This window comes from Enoplosus armatus, chromosome 20, assembly GCF_043641665.1.
Source record: "Enoplosus armatus isolate fEnoArm2 chromosome 20, fEnoArm2.hap1, whole genome shotgun sequence".
In the NCBI taxonomy this organism is placed as follows: Eukaryota; Metazoa; Chordata; class Actinopteri; order Centrarchiformes; family Enoplosidae; genus Enoplosus; species Enoplosus armatus.
The window spans coordinates 15,265,730-15,283,866 of record NC_092199.1 but is presented as its reverse complement, the minus strand read 5'-3'; the positions used below and the strand labels follow the sequence as shown (position 1 = coordinate 15,283,866).

Genomic DNA, 18,137 nt, shown 5'->3' with positions numbered 1-18,137 from the left:
CTGCTAGGTATGAGGCAAAGTGGAGAAAGGGAACAAAGTCTCTTAACAAGTTTGCAAGTTAACACAGAAGCGTGTACAACAACTAAAACGTACTACGTCATGGGAATCATCAGTATGGTTGGAACTGGTTGCTGTGTTTGACCGACTGCTTGGATGATACCACCTGCTATAATTGGAAATTAAGTGAAGTTGAACAGCGTAGAAAGGAAACCATTTTTACAATTATTAATCAGGCTGCTTCTTCTATTATAAGTGGCATAATTAGGCCTCTAAAACCAATGCTCCCATTAAGTCAAGACAAATTTTTCCGTCTCTGGTAAAAGTTTTTCCAATTCGAATGAATTAGCCGATGGATGGATATTCATTTCGTACGTGGTACAAGACCGGAACATGCTTCTCCAGGCTGCATGTAAACGAACATGCACTGGTGTCATGAGGAGAAGTGCTTGTTTCTTTTATACTTGTGCAAACAAGAACATATTTTTTCTTTCCCATTTCCAAGCCGCATCACTACAGAAAGTTGGAGCAACCAACACCACACCACACTACATAGAAATAGGAATACTGACTACATCTCCGGTCCAAAAATATGTGAAAATCCAGTGCGCCCACTATAACACAGCACAACAGAGACCGATGGTATGATTGGAAATGTTTTTTTTCAAAATGTGAATCCTTCATTTGATTTGGGTTGTACTTTTATTTCTGAAAGGTTTGGTTCTCTTGCCTCAGATTTTTTTTTTAGTTTGCTAGGATATGTAGTTTTAGCTATGTTCAGTTTCGAGTTCAGTTTCTGGCTTCTCTTTGATGCCTTTGCCCTACTTCTGTTGCCAGTGGAGTGGAGAATCCGGCTTTCTGCTTCTACCTGTATTACTCTGTTCCCTCGCCTTGCTTATTGCATTGCGCAGCCAACCGAGGATTAAGTTGGAAAGCGGATACAGTGAGAATACATGTGACTTTCACATCATGTAAACTGTAAAAGTAAGTGTTGATTGTTTTTTTGACTACTCGCAGGGGCAAGTGGTTAAGAAGTTCTATTTGGGAGCATCAAGACAGGTCATACTGTAGATAGAAAGTGAGGAAAGGATCATTTGTCCTCTGCAATCATGGTGAGGATGTGATTGCTGCCAGACTTTGACAATTCAGCATGAATAAGTCTAGAGTAGAACTGTGAAGTTTACTATAATTAACAGGTTTTCAGGTCCCAGAGTTCTATTTTGAGCCAAACCAAATGAGTTGCAATCAACCGGTATTGTTGTGCTCTGTCTGATTGACAAAGCTGACTAGATCTGATGCTAGCGGTACATAATTTTTCAGTGCTGGAGCTGACTGCAGCCTAACAATATGCCTCCATTACGTTTGATTGGCAGGGCTGAAGACTGACTCGTGTTTCACATTTCCAGGGCTGACAGTCAGGAGGCAGCTATGAGAGGAGCTGCGGGAACCCAAACAGAATAAAAATGGGCATGTGGCAACTTTTGAGTGATAAACAATAGAAGCTGCAGATACATTGCATACATGGATTTTGAAAAGACACAGTGTGTTCGGACATACAGAGCCCTCCCCCCTCTCTCTATTTGGACTTTGACAGCTGATATAAAGAGACTTTGGAGGCTTTGCAGTGAAAGATGCCTTCAGGGTGAATTACCTATGAGGAGGCTGAATACACTGGACACTCGCTCACAAAGACATGGCACACATATCCAAACGTGGACACACACACACTCATGCAAACTTGGGAAACTTCAAGAGACTTAAATCTCTAGTTAATAACATTCATAACGTTCATTGGTGGTATTTATGAGACTACGTCAGTCAGCCAGTCAGATCACATTCCTTTTACCCCAGCACATTTTCGTATTCTTATCCTAAACCCAGAGGCCTTTGATGTTTGCTCCTGCGAGTCTTCCAAGTCAGACTCACCAAACTCTCCAAACAGCGCAAACGTGCCATAATTGCCCGTTACAACTTGATGAATGCCACCCGTTTGCGAGATTCGGTCAGAAGCATAGTTGAGTCCTGCTGTTGGAAATCAGCCATTGTCAGCAGTCGTATTAGAGAATCCCAGAAACAATTACAGAATATTAACACAGCTGTCAACGGCGTGCCATCAGAGCAGCGCTGCGCCGTGACCTGAATAAAGAAGGAACGGTTTAATATGAAGTTAGATGCTGAGGAAAACGTCTTGCTAAAGCAAAGCGGCCTTTGACTTAAGATGAGAGGTGGTCATGGTGTCGTGATGTTACGCTGTGACAGCTGTATAAGGAGTCTTCCCAAAATATGCCGCTCAGAACTCAAGCACTCAGTAAATTGCCATGGTTATGATAATTTAGTGGACAAAATGTGAAATTTGCATTATGTTTGTCAAAGTTAATTATCTAGTTGTATTTAAATTCAAAGATTATGGGTTCATATGTTTATATAAGTCAAACGAGTGTTTTTGTGGACATGAGTCGTACGTCAGTTCTGTTTCACACATACGTTTTGTTCATACAATATTTTGCGAGTGTGACAAGATCTCTTAAGTCCCTCATACGTGCAACAAGAACGAGTCTGTTCATGTGAATGGTTCTTGCATAAGGCAGTTTTATAGTTAACATTTTCCTGTGCATGATGATAATTAGTGATGACATATTACATTGTTATGTTTGAAGGCACATGCTGCTATGATACAGCAGGTCTCTATGGGACACCAGTTGTAGCCTTAAACCTAATCAGCCTATTCTTTCTTATTCGGTCTACACAACAATTCCGTATAAGTATCTTGTTTTAATCTTTTTTTTCTCTTTTTTTTTCTTATTTCCCTCCTTCTCCCTTTTCTTGCCTCTGTCAGGTAATGTTGGCTGCTTCCTATTGGTCATTGCTGGCCCCGGCAATCGACATGGCGGAGGATTCTGGGAAGTACGGCTCATTTGCTTTCTTGCCAGTGGCGGTGGGATTCACACTTGGAGCGGCCTTTGTTTACTTTGCTGACCTGGCCATGCCCCTGCTGGTAAGAACCTGATGCATGGACTCTCACACATTATAGTCTGCACCAAGGATTGTGAGAATAGTGTTTATTGTGGTATGTGAACACTGAATGTAGGAGGTGCACATCTGTGTCTTCAATAAGGAGTTCCCTGCTGCAGTTGCCAATAACTTTTGTAGATGATAACCTTTGAGCGTCTAAATTGAGTGAACAACAGTGCAGAATAATTCACAATATAAGGAATGCCTGGACTGGGTATAAAAAAAACCACAGAAACATTATGTGTCCATTAGTAACCTAATAATTTATTAGAAAAATGTTCTGCGTGTTCATATCTTTCTTACTAGTACAGTAGAAGATGGAAAAAGTCATTTGAGATCATAAGAAGCTTTTAATTTGAAGGGGAAAAAAATACTTGAAAGAACTCATAATTGGATAAATGGAGACATCACTGTGACCTCCATTCCGTTTTCTATCAAACTGCTGTATTAGTTCATGTGTTGTTTCTTAGACACGCAAATTAGAAGGTTCCTCTCAAAGTCAGTACTTTTTCTCATTTTTTGCTGTGATTAGTTTGTAATTACTTGGTCCTTTTTTGGAAACTTCCTCAGTAATTACTTTCATGGGAAATATTAGGTAATCGGGGATCTAGAAGCCAAAGTATTACTCAAAATTATTACAAAAGCTGTCTCTGTGAATTATGGTTTCTTGTGTGTGTGACTGTCACATCGACTTCTACACAATAGAATGGGTTAGTCAATCTCTGACAGAGATAACAGCTTGAAACAAATTACTTGACTTGAGTTCTGAAGTCGCTATAGCTATCAGCTATATACAGCCTCTTGATGTTTAGATGCTACCAGGGCTGTCGTGCTCAAGACTGGTATCGGCCTCAAGTCCTTTCTCCAGAGGTTTTTTATTTCTTTATTTATTTTAATCTCGGACTTGTCTCGGACTCCGGGATGTTTTGACTCTGACTCTTTCACGCTCTGTCGCTGTACTCCTTTGCCCCCTGTGTGTTTGTGCGTGCCTGCCTAATTCACACTGCATTTGCAGTCATCAAACTGCACAACGGTATCATAAAATATCCCAAACCTCACTACTCCATTTTATCAAGAATACATGACGTTTAAAGTTACGTTAACGTTAGCATTAGCAGCTAACATGATCAGAGCACACTGTCCCTCCTGGTTTAAGGTAATACCTGAATCCATAGACTGTTGTATTTACAAGGACATAAGCCCATAGTGTGGTTGAAAACAGATCAAGGGTGTATGGCTCACACTGACCTGGGAACAGAGAAAATTACATTTTATGCAAATGTTACCTTCCAACATTAATGCAGTTTAAAAGCCTTCACCTTACTGTGAGGAATAGATGGTGGAGAAATACTAATGTATTTTAAATGTAACTAGATTAGTTACATTTTTAGCCATGTTAGCAGCATAGCTATAGGGGTGGCAATGGCGGTCTGTCGGTCAGTCTGCCTGTTGCAAGACCGAAAACTAACGACGTTCCCATCTGCATCAGCTGTACTTTGTGTTTCATGCTAAAAAGCATTTAAGCGTTGTTATTGTGCGTGTGGTAGCATGCTGATGTTAGCTCAAAGCACCGCTGTGCAGCCTCACAGAGCCACCAGCATGGCTGTAGACCAAGTCTCGTTCATGGTCAGTTCACTTTGAAAAATGAAGCGAGGTCATTATTATTTCAACATAATTATCTGTGCGGCCCTGCTTAGTGTGTAGTGTATGCATTCTGATGAATGACCCTTTGGCAGGTGAATATTTAAAGAGATAAATACAAAATAATACAAAATACTGAAGCACATAGTTGCAGATTTAATCATTCCCCTTTGACCCTTTCTAAAATAGAAAATCATCACCATAATGTTGCACACGTCAACAATATGTGATGATTACATCTCGGAGCCTTCTTCTGACCCGAGTTTAACAGACCGGTGAGGGGTCGAGACGGGACTGGGAGAGACAGAAGTGTGATAGTGTGATGCGGACCACTGCAGCCAGAGCAGTAGAGAACAGCTGCTGCCTTAAGCTCCTGCAGTCACACCAGGACAGCAGCAATGACACGAATTACATATGAAGGAGCGGCTGACACATCACTGTCATGCACACTCATACAAGATGACACACACTCATGTAAACACAACACACACACAGAAGCACAGTCTACTGAGGACAATGGAGAGTGAAGGAAGAGGGCGATACATCTATACATATATAAACATATAGGTGAAGTAAGCTTGTTTGGGGTTTGTGTACGGTTTGTATGGTGTATTATATATATATACATATATCATTTTGCGTTATTTTATACAAACATGTTTGCAGCCTTGATATGGTGTGAACTTTTTTTTTCAACTTTTGCCTCACCTGGTATTGGCTCCTAAGCATCAGCTATAATTACATGGTAGAACGTCGTCCTGTCGCCCTTAATTGCAGTCAAGTTTCTGAAGCCACTTCCCTAATGTCGAGCCTTCTTAACTGCTGAGCACTCGCACAGCTCTGACGAGATAAAAAGATGTCACTCGCGTACAGCTGCACTGCAAGTCTGCTTAGCCCAGTCAGTTCCCGCCTCTCTACTCAACCCAGCAGGGGCTAATTGGGCAGCTGACCTTCCTGGTCTAAAACCGCCTGTGCAGCAGTTCAGCAACTGCACTCAATTGGCAGTCTGAGGCAGAGGGGATGCACTTAAAAGAGATCTGTATCGGTAGTGTTGGGCAAACAAGCCATTCTTAAATCATTGAAGCTTTCCAATTGTGTCAAATGGCTTTCGTTTCTCAAGGCTTAAAGCCTTCACCAGGGGCACATGCTGGTCAAAAGACTTAACAGCAGGCCAGCAATTTGTTGCAGTTTGTACAACAGTGTATAATAGTGACATAATTATAAATGCATATAAATGAATCCTTGTTTATGCCTAAAAAAGACATGATTGACCTCAAGAGAACATCATGAAAATTGGTAGAAGTATCACTTCTGACTCGCAGCTGTGTTAAGGGGTAAGCGCTATCATACTGCTCTTTAAACGTTTGTAGATTGGTAGTGCAGCCTGAAAACCTGATGGCCTTTAGTAAAGATGTTCAAACCAGTGCCTGATATGCTGTAGCAATGTGTTGTTGCCTAGTAATGCACGTAGGAGTACTTTTTTTGACTGTCAGACTGACGTGGACCCAAAATATCTTGGTGTACTTTACCTTACTTTGCCATGACTGGATGCTTTTTAGCACTTAAGCAAGAATAGAACCCCGACTCTCAGCAATGTTGGTTCAAACGTACAGCTCTCTACAGGTCTGCAGCTAGTGTGGAAAAACTTGTGGGATTCCTGTTCGTCTTTTCTATATCACATCATTGATGTCAGTGTGCCTATCATGCCAGTGATCTTTTCCACTTTCATCTCTGCTTCATTCCTTTATCTTGTAGCTCCTCCCCAGCTGCCTGCAGCCCTCCTTTCTTTTCATTTCTCCACATGTTCCACCTCTCCTCTGTCTTCCCTCTTCTTCTTCTTCTTCCTTGGTGCCATGGTGACAGTAGTCGAAACGTCAGGCTGTGATAATAGCGAGCACGAAATCAACAGGGAACATAGGGGGGGTCTTCCATACACACACACAGTGGGGGGCCATCAGTGTTTGGACAGCTGCTGGTGCCACTTTTACGGGCTCCTCAACAAACACTGGAACTGAATGAGAAGAACGATTGGGGAAGGGCAAGATGGACAGTGAGGGAGAGCTGGGGTTGACAGGGAGAGAAGGATGGGAGCGATAAGGTAACGGACACATTGGAGGATGAGAGGGGGCGAAAGAGCAGGAAGAAAACCAGGTAACCAAGACACTGTGATGGTTCCAGGAAGACATTTTATCACCACCATTTTTTCCCACACATCTCTGTCCCCTCTACCCATCACACCAAGGAAATCTAAATGACATTAAATCAGCATCTTAAAATGTCTTGTTTTAGTTTTGGAACCAAACTAAGTTCATGTTTTAAAACTCCAGCGGCTGGATAGTTTTTGTTCCAAAACAAAGTATGAGCTGGAGTATTGAAAGCCATGAATCTTCACACCTGGCAAAGTAATTGTTGAGTAATTGGTTTTAGTATTGGATTAAAAGAGATGGAGTTGTTAATGTGTAATTTAGTGCATCTCGGAGTTCTCAGAGTTCTGTAACCCTACTTTCTGGTCCTACCGGGACTTGTCACTTGTTTGAAGTCCCAGAGCGGACGGATGATAAGGGGTTTAGCTGTTGCAGGTTTACATGGTTTTAGGAAGCAAGAGTATTGCACCTTGGAAGAATAGATAGAATGAAAGGGGTGGTAGAAAAGTAAAGAAACAGGAAGACTGTTCCATTTTCACGTATTCTTTTCACTCTCTCACTTGTTCTCCTCAGATAATCCGTGTGAAGATGCAGTTTGTTTGCAGAGACCAATGTGTCTGTCCTCACTTGAATGAAATACAGTGCTACTTTCTCACCTTATTAAATTCTGTCTCCCATCCTACTTGCCATCACCATAACAACAAATAGTGGTTGGGGGCAAAGGAAGTGTTGGCAGCCTGGGGTGTGGGCATTGCATTTTGGTATACAGTATATCACAAGATCTGGGTTTCCTGTCCACAGTATTCAGGACACACTGGACAGCAGTAACAATGACCCGAGCACCGCAAACACATGACATCTTTACTGTTTACCGTGTCTGGGGAATGGCTGTCTTACAGGAGTGACTGATGTTTAGTCATGGTTACCCAGGGTGAAAGTCTCAGCCATTGGGGCTCTGTAACTGGGACACTCCAACTGTAAAATAGCACCAAGCTTGTTTTGAGCAGAGTCTTTAAACTCTGCAACCTTTCCTCCATTGGTTTGCTTTGACGCGTTTAGGTTCAGATACAGTACGGGGCAATGTGCCTCACTATTTGCATCCAATGCCAATGTTCTGTGCCAGTGCAGGAAGTAGTGAGCCCTTGGTGTAGCGATGTGGAGGTCGGGCTGCTGGATGGACATGTAGTGCATCTGCCTTTCATGTGGACGACCAATGTTTGCAACCTGTCACAGACCTGAACTAGTCTTGCAGTTTGTACAATAGTGCGGTCAGTTTAAGTCTTTTAAATTAAACTGGTGATATATTGAATAAATGCATATAAATGAATAGTTAGAAATCATTGTTTGCCTAAAAAAAAAGACATGATTGACCTAAAGAGAACATCATGAAAATTGGTAGAAATATCACTTCTGACTCGTGAAGTCAGAAGTTCTGACTTACTATTATTTTTTGGTACCGTTATCAGCGAGTGCTTTAAACTAACCTTAACGGTAATTTATTTTCCATCACCACAATCTTCCCCTAACCTTAACCATACCGTAGATACCATGGGTCTTCATTGTAGAGAAACAATTTTTTAAAAATGTTTGCAATGCATGCTACGAAATGTTGTTATGCAGAGTGGTATTCTGACTTTTGCAGAATTCTCCAATATGAACATTCATCTTTGGCAATGGGGTTGATGTGTGACCACCTCATTTAAGAATTCACGATGAAAGAACTGAAAAATCCTGGTTAGTTTTCATCAATGCGAGCGATTCCCCATTCAAACTGGGGCCTGGCCTCACTGACAACAGGATACTTGCCTCTCAGACGCTCAGACGAAGTGTGTCAGCAGGACTCCTGAGTTGTGACCAGTGTTAGTTGAGCGGATTTGTAGTCCAACTAACCGGCCCAGAGGGCGACTCTGGTGATGATGTTCTGCTGGTCAAAGTGCAATTCAGAGGCTTGTTTATCCGCCAGGTTCATAACAAGCAAGAGAGTGAGTGTGTGTGTGTGTGTGTGTGTGTGTGTGTGTGTGTGTGTGTGTGTGTGTGTGTGTGTGTGTGTGTGTGTGTGTGTGTGTGTGTAGTTGCCCCTTCCACGATGTCATGTTGCGTAGTTTGTGATGGACCATTATTTTCCTATCTTGTAGTGAGAGGATGTTTGTGATTCCACAACAGACAGTCTGTAAGAGTTCCTTTTTGTATGATGCAGTCTGATTTCATCATTGGTTAGCATTTTCAAGATTCTTAGTCGAGGCCCGCTGGAGCCGAACACACACACACACACACACACACACACACACACACACACACACACATACACATACACAAGGCGTAGCTCTCTGGAAGAAGTGTTATTGTGCAAATATTACAGCCATCTGGGAAGCCCGCTATAATGAACACACACACAAACTCTTTGTCTGCTTGTGTCGTTCTCTCACACACAAATTGGAGAAGAGTGGTGGAACAGACGTGGCCTCGTTACCTTTCCTTGTTGCTTCCCTCCCACGTCTGCTGTCAAAAAGGTTCCCTCTATCTCAGACAGTCTCGGTCCTATTCTTGTTCTGACAGTACACCGCACCTTAAATACACCTCCACCTGAAAGAGCTTAGCTGACTTGCATCAGTTTGCATAATGAGATATGATGGAAATCAGCATTCTGCTTGTTCACTGAGCACTACTGTGTCACTGCATAATGACGTAAATATGGTTATTGGGAGATTTAAAATTCTGGTCCTGTTTTTTTAACTTCTGTAGCTCTGACTGACACACTCTCACAGCAACCTGGTAATGATTCATAGAGATTTGATTGTCTGAGATGAACAATACAGGGGATTTAATTGAGCAGAGTCTTGATTTAAGTTTCTTCTTCTGTTTGTCTTTTAATGGTGGAGCATGGTTGTCTTCTTTCTTTGAGGGAATGTCTTGAGTGTTAGAATACCTCGCAGAATAAGATTAAATACTGCACCAAACAATATTTTTTATGTAAGACCAAAAAAAAAAAAACATTGTCCAGACAATACATCGCTGAGATTGTTTTAGAGAACTTCTTCTTCTCTATATACACATATGAATGAGGAGATGATGCATATTCAAAATTCTGAGAAAAAGCATGAGAAGTTATGTTGGCGTTGTTGAGAAGACACTCTTTAAGACTGAGTATTAAAGATGTATTACCTAAATCTGGGGGACTAACAAGAGACTGTTTAAAAAGCATAAGCAGAGACATCCTGACTTTTAGTCCCAAGTATGCGTCCCTTTCAATAAGGCCTGTAAGCTGACTTTTTTGGTTTGGCTAAAACAAAAACTGATGTGTTCGCCCGTTCAGTGTGGTTTGTTTGGGCTGGTGTGAAAGCTGTCAGTTGAACTGTGGTGCGGACCAGACTGAAACCTCATGAAAAGGAGGCTCTCTCTGCCCCGCTTCCTAGCAGACTCTGGTGTGGTTGGTTTGTGGTGTGAAAGCAAGCAATGTACTCTTGGAACAGTAAGATCTCCAAACTACTTACAAAGGTGGGTTACAGTGGCAGCAACCAATGGAGTTGGCCCTTGGGTTTGCAGACAAATGGCTGTGCCGATGCCTAAATGAAAATATTCCCAATGTGATGAACGTGTACCATCTCATGAAGTAAATCCAAACAAGTCTGACAACCCTGTGACCTGAAGGGAGTAGCCTACGATAACTGCCTGGATTTTTAGCATACTTGTTTCTCCCTTACAGACTGCAGTGAGCTCTCCTGTCTGCCATTACACTGTCCAATTTGCTCACACTGGGAGTACAGCACCATGATAGATACAGGAGACGCCACAGCTAGCTGAATGGCTGATGTGTCTCACTGTTAAACCAGACTGTGCTGTGATTATGTGGAATACGCAAGTTGATGAGCTCTGTTCTTCAGACAGCCTGGCAGTATCATAAGTGTATGCATATTTAACATGAGTGGCCCCAACTGGAATGAAAGTTGTAATCCCCACAGCAGGGCTAATATTATTATTATATTTTCTGACCGATAGCCGACCCTCATAAACCGATCATTAACCGTTAACCGACCAGATTAAAATGTGCTATTTAAAATGGACGAATGTCTGTGACCCATTAAAATATTACCAGTACGCCTGTTACACATGTTTTTGGGGTTTATTTTTTACATGTGCAGTAGCAGCACAGACAACAACAAAACATGAGGATTCACACATTGAATCCTCCAGTGCTGAGACCACTGTATAAAACATTTAATTGGCATAGCAGCCTAGATCTCCTGTGTAGAAATATATTGTATAACTTATTAAAATGAAGAGCCTTGCAAACAGGAGCCAGACTTTTGTAAAAGGCTAAGTAATGATCAAAAACAGCCGCCAGGCTAACAAAATGGAAATTTGTAGTCGCATTTTTCAAACCTCAGATAGCCCTAAAATAAAATAGGCCAGGATTTTATTCAGAAATAGCGACGTGTCCACATTGGAGTAGTCTGGTGCGCAGTCTGTTCACTGAGACCCGCGGCGTAGAATACCAGCTCAGATGGTTCCGACGTCCGGAGATCGTAGCAACAGAGAGTGCCTCGCTAGAGTGGCCAGCATCGGGAAGAACGCCTGAATACTTTTCCACTAGTCAAGAGTATCCAAGTGAGGGGGGGTTGCCTCTCATATAGGTATCCACCTCTGCCTCTGGGTCATTAGCTTGATGAGGGGTGCTGTAGTTGTCTCCCCGGAGCAACATTGTGGCTATTAATATCCTGTATAGGATATTAGTTATCATGCACAGAGCCGTTCTCAGCACCTGCATCCGTCTGTGTGTGTGTGTGTGTGTGTGTGAGAGAGAGATTCAGACAGTCAAATTTGGCATGGCCCTGTATTTTGCTGATTTTAATGGCTTGGCCCAGGTTTGGCTGCTGTATTGTTTTCCTTTGTCTGGCCCTTAAAGATACATATGAGGTGAGGTAGCACTGTGGGACATTTGGGACTGTCCTCCCAAGAGAAACGGCAGCATCTCCCAATGGAGCAAATGCCCCAAAAACAACATTTGGCTACGTTCAAGTGACAACGCCCTCTAACAGCTGTAGGAATTGTGACTCTTGTTAGTGATGGGCCAACAAGACATTGGAGTTGTGTGCTTCCTGTGTCCTATCGACCGTCACTGTTAGTTTCTTCCTATCATGACAATGATCGTTCCTTAAAAAGAGTACTCCACCGATTAAGCTTTGCACTCCTATAATATTGTCTGACTCATGATGGAGAAAGTATCAAATCAATACAGTAGAACCAGAGGCATCGTCTTTTTTTAGCCTACTTATTCGCCTACATTTCCCACAATTCAAATCTACCACCAACAGCTCGGTCAGAAATTATTGTAGCCTTGAGCTGCTACATGTTCACACCAACATAATTCCAGTTTAAGTGTAAATGAAGTAGTTACTTTAACCCAAACCATGATCTTAACCAGTGTAAAATCAGAAAATGTTTTTCTGTAATGTTGCCCTGCTAACCAGGATGTAACAACAACGCATTTTGTCGTGTCATTTGGAGGACTTGTTGGACGTGTTTTCTATATTTGTGGAAGAGAAAACGGTCCTTATCTGTGTTTCTCACTAATTCTCACACACACACACGTACGCTTTTGCGCGATTCCATTAGCAAAATGAATGAATGTGGACAGCTTCTAACCAAGAAGAATGGCACCAGTAGAAAACCTCTGAAGGCTTCTGCCACAAACGCGATTCCGCTAATATTCCAATGAATCACTCTATGTTCAAGGCTTTTACAAGTGCTCCGCTATCAAAACAGCTTGAAAACCCTTTCTGTGCTCTGCGCTTATTTTTTAATTAGTTTATTTGTTCATTTTCATTCTTTTGTAAGCCATATATTTATTTATTTCCTTGATTGGCCATGGAGGCTTTCATCTTTTCTCCATGTGCATGCTGATCCGCTCCCTCATCCATCCTCTCTGGCTCTTGCTCTTTGACTCACCCTTTCACCCGCCTTTTTGAGGTGAAACCAGCATAATAGCATCTCTGGACTAACATTACTCTCTCGGGCCCCTTAATGCTTCATGGAGCACGGCGACCGTTTAATGAGAACACGCCGTCTCTCTCTGTCGAGTTTGTTGGTCATCTCCTCTGTGTTATTTATGTTGGCCTGTGAATAAGTGATGTCTTCCTTATCTGAGGCGTCTGGCCCGGGCGGTAGAGCTCCCCCCTGTGTGTTTAATGAATGATGGCTGCTGAAACACTGATTACAGTAAAAGTGAGACACAGGGATGCTGAATGTTCCTCAAAAGCATTTTATAACATCAGAAAACACTGACGGAGGTTCGAGGGCGTATCATTTTGGCCACATGTCCATCAGAAAAGCTGATTGTTGCTGATTGTTTTCATTCCTTGTTAGAAAGTATGGTGGTTGTGTCCTCACAGTCCTGAGGGGAGAGTGTGTATTTTCTCCTAAGGACAAAATCAATCAGTTTTTCAGTCATTTCAAAGCAACCCAAGGAGCCCTGCCTGCCTTTCTGATATGCTGTTTACAGCCGGAGGCTTCAAAAGAGGTGGATGACTGAGAGGCAAGGAACTTGACTTTTAATTTCAATTTAATATATGATGATGATATAACCTATAATGTAAAATAAAATAAAATATTGCCTTGAATTTCAGACTCATTTTTAATTTTAGAAGCTACTGAGCACTTTTTTCTTTACTCTTTAAATGCACCACCACAGGCGGTGCCAGAGATGCGTTTGTAGCTGGCGGCCATGGCTGAGCAGATCGCCCACTAACTAATCCACCAAGGTGTCCTTCGGCAAGACACAGAACCCCAGTTGGTATTGATCGCCTTGCATATTTTACCCCATTCCACAGAATCTCTAAGGTCCGGTCCTTTCTGTATCCCAAGAACCTGGAAATTGTCATTCATGAATTCACATCCAGTTCAGACTACTGTAACTCACTCTACTCATGCTCACGCAAACACAACCTTTCCAGACTTCAGTTAATTGAAAATGCCGCTGCCAGGCTCCTCATTAATTCTAACCGAAGGGTACATATAACCCCAATTTTAGCTTCATTACACTGGCTACCTGTGCATTTTAGAATTGTTATTAAGATTTTAATTATCACTTTTAAGGCTCGGAAGGGACTGGCCCCTGAGTATATCAATGAACGTCTAATCCCATATGAGCCTATGTGAAGCAGGTGATCCTCCGGTGGGTCCCTTTTAGAGATTCCAAGATCTAGATTGAAAACTGAGGACGACTGGCCTCGTCGCTCTGAAATGATTTGCTGGAGAAGAGATCAGGCAAGCCACCGCTTTTAAATCTCTTTTAAAAACAGCGCTGGTATCAATTTACAATAAGGGTCCATTAATGAACGTTAGTTAACAGTTAACGAATGTGTCTAATGATCATTTACTAATGGTTACTAACTATTAATTTATACATTATTTAATAGTTTATAAAGATGCTATTAACATCAGTTAATATAGTACAAAGCATTAACTAACTGTTCATTAATACAATAATGTTGTTGTGAAGTTGAAAACATGTATCCCACTTCGTAAATGCATGAGGATGCTGAGTAAACATTAGTTAACCATAATTACCCAATTATTAATGCTCCTTGTTGTGAAGTTGAAAACATGTATTTCATAAGTAACACTGTCGATTACATGCTGACTGTTGTAGAAGGTTAATAGTGTAGTGTAACAGAAAACATACCGCTCTTAGACAAAATGAAATAATCTCATTTTAACCTAGAAACGCCACCAATCACACACATTGAGTCACATTGAGCATCGCGGTCGACTCCCATCGTAAGTGTTAAACTCCGTGCTGGTTCGTGTTTGATGTTGATAGACCAAGTAAAAACGGAGATAGGACAATAAACATTTGATATAAAAATCATGTTTACGCGTACGAAAGACGGGATGGGGCAGACGTCGCACTTATTTCAATGTCTTCAACGTTTTTTTGTCACATGATGAAAGGGAAAAAAACTCCCGAATCTGCTGACTCTGCTCTACAGGCTGAACATTTTAGGGAGGTGGGGGAGGTGCCAACTGAGCAAAGAAGTGGGAGCGTGCTAATTGGGAACCCTGCACACTCTGGGAATGAAAGGCCCGATCTGTAGCGCTCTGCATTATTGTTTACATCAACTGTTTTGAAGAGCAGCGTAGCTAAGAAGAAAAAAAATAACCACCCATGGATTCACCTGCTTTTTGTTGTAAGTAGTTGTTTGTTGTCCATATGATCTCGATTTTCTCAATTTTACCTTTCACATGTTATGTTTGCAACCGGTGTTTACATTTGCAACCTTTTAAAATGCTTCATTGAGCATGTTTGTGGTTTTGATCGTAAAAACACAATCCGATTTGTATGTGTTTTGTGTGTTTTCGGGTCCAACATGCTGACACAGTATGCTAAAGTGAAAAGATAATTGTCAGGTCATACAGGTGATGTTGGGCAGAAGAAAAAGATACCAGACACTGGCATGGTAAGCATCTTTTAGAGTGACGTATAAAGGCAAGATCCAAAGTATTCAAAACGGCCAAAATAGCCCAGGACCACCTAAGGGTTAAGTTCATTTTGTCGCGAACAAATTACAACTACAAAACATGTAACCTTTTTTTTTTTTTTTTTTTTTTTACTTTAAAGCTACTTAAACAAAGCTTAAACATGTGTTGAAGAAGATACGAAGAGGAAGATGTAGAAGAAGAGTCTGGGGTATTCGGATTTGGCTGCTCACTGCAAAACTAGGGACTGACAAGAGACTGCCTGATTGAAATAGCGCCTAGGGTCTTGTACAGTCACGCACTGACTACCTGCCTAGTCATGTTGCGCTAATCCACTTATTATGTGTGGGTGTGCGTCCTGCCGTTATTCCCCGTCGCTGTGTCTCCATCGATCAGGTAGGCCACCTCTTCCACTTCCTCTCCCATGTTTCTATTCTTGTCTCATCCACCTCTCCTCATCTCTTTTCACAGCCTGCACGTCAAGGCGCTGTATGCGGCATTTTAACATAAATACCACTAATTGTGATTGCTATACAGTGCCTTCAAAATATTAGTGTTATTTCACCAACAAGACTATTAGTGAGGAAACTCCACCAGCCTCCACCTGTCTCATTACATAATCTGATACAGGGAGTTTGTTTTATGGCACAACAGACAAATTGTATTATTTTTGCAACAAATACATGTCGTTATTCCACTTAAACTTTCTAATTCTTCAGTTTCATCTTAGTGTGACCTTTTATCAGCTGCAAAGAGCCTTTTTATCAAGCCATTTTTCTTCCCTGAAACATAAAACACTATCAGGGAGGTGGAGGAGTTCCCTGGCAGCACTCTCTGTTTAGTTATGCAGCGTTATGGCTGGAGGTAGGGCCGTACAATTAATCGTATTCAAATCATGATTTCGATTTTTATGCCCTATTTGCATAAGCAGGGGAGACTGGTTGTATCAGACCAAGCATTTCTAATTTACTACCTCAAAATTTGCCCCAGCGTACAATTTGATGAGCCCATCAAGGCCATGCAAACTGCCAGTCCTCCACCCGACCCGCTCTCATGGGCACGAGGAGATTGCAGAGGCAATATTCTGTTGGAGAACTGTTTTCCTAAAAATTGCGTGAGAGAAATTGTGATCTCAATCACGAATGAGAAAATGTATTCTTACTTTGTCCAGTATCAAACTAAAAAAACAACAACATAAAGTCCAATTCATGATGTATATTTGACTTTGTTTTACATGGTCAGAAACTGAAAAGTGAGCACTGGGTTAGCAGCAGCTTTTACCTTTGCGTCAAGAAGCAACAATGCCTATGCAAGCTTATACAAGTGTTTTAAAAAGAAAAAAGTGCTGCATGTTGTGCCTTTTTTAAGGAAGTGCATTTCCCAGAGGCCTCTAGATTATTGTGTGTGTGTCATCTATGCATTTGTGTGTGTGTGTGTGTGTGTGTGTGTGTGTGTGTGTGTGGAGTACATGACCATATGTGATTGTGGTACAGATTTAGGCGCAAGAAATCGAAGCTCCTTTCATTCAGTTTGCATGTAATTAGCATCTGATTTTCTATGGCAGCAGCTAATTATGCAATCAGCGGCTGGGACTGCCTGTACCACCAGTTGATTACTGGGCCTTAAAGACGCAGTTCAGTCACAGCTGTCAGCCTGATCAGGAGAGCTTGGATTGTTTTTGTGGCAAAGATCACCTCACCACACATGTTTCATGTTAGAGAACTTTATTACTGGTGCTCTTAGTTAGCCTTAAGAGGTGCTCCCAAAGATCTGTCTTCATGACGTGAAATACTGGTAAAAAGCAATTGTCACAAGTTTTCACAAAGATGACTCAAATGTTCGTAGAAAGTCTTCAGCCAGACTTCTTCAGTCGCTGTCTGCCCACATGCCCAGTATCTCAGAACATACTGTTGTAAAGTGAAGCTAAATTCACGGCTTTCCTTTGTTGTTTCCTTATTATTTTTAGTATTTGTTTTCATAGAACAAGATTAAAAATGTCACTTGCAGCCGTAGTATAAAGTCCTCAGATCTATGAATTGAGTCTAACTCGGATTCGGATTTGGCTGCTCACAAGTCCACACTTCTGCTGGTGGCGTTTCTGAAAAATACAAGGAAATAGTTTCTTTTTGACACTTTTCAACACAGCTGCAGCTGCACCTTCACGTTGGAAACATTTTCATGCCAACGCCTCACAAACTGTGTGAACCTTAATTGTCTTCTCCCATTATTTGGCGCGATCCTTCCTTGAATGCAAAATAACATAATGACCGAGGACAGGTGGGTTGCACTTCCAGGTGCGTAGGCCTGTTTGACAAAAAATACTCTTGTGTGCAGAATGCGCCTGAACCGGGGGGGGAAAAGCTTGGCGAGATGTGTCCTGTCGCTGTCGGGGTGAGAGGGTGCGTCAGCAGAGGATGATGCCAGTCAATGCATTAGTAATGGCCCTTTGCCTCACATCAAGACCACCTCTCAGTGCGCTCACGTCATTAGACAGCGGCTCTTCCTCCTGCTGTGCCTGTGTGAGAGAGAGAAAGAAAGATAGAGTGACAAAAAAAAGGGAAAGATGGAGAGAAAGAAGAGATGGTGATTTAACGGGAGGTGATGAAAGCCATTGATTTGCCACTTTTTCACTCCCCAGTTTCATTGGCCATCGTGAAGAAATCCAGTAAGGGCACCAATATCATAACAAACTCCATCATCTTATGATCGGCATACATCGTATTAATTGGTTAAAGTCGGTGGTTAACTCACACATGCAGTAAAAACTGTCAATATATTACATTGCTGGACCACATACTCAGAATTGTATTGAAATAATTAAGACCCATTGCTCCCTTTAAATGAATCAAAACTATTGAAGCTGTATTG

The 18,137-nt window shown here is 41.8% G+C and overlaps 1 protein-coding gene across 1 annotated transcript in view; it reads left to right on the top strand.

Moving 5' to 3' along the window:
• Nucleotides 1–18,137, top strand: part of LOC139303654 (zinc transporter ZIP11-like) — a 100,755-nt gene that overhangs the window by 21,306 nt on the left and 61,312 nt on the right. Inside the window, exon 4 of the mRNA XM_070927494.1 lies at nt 2,834–2,992. Coding sequence (XP_070783595.1) covers nt 2,834–2,992 — 159 coding nt within the window. The remainder of the gene's footprint in view (nt 1–2,833; nt 2,993–18,137) is intronic.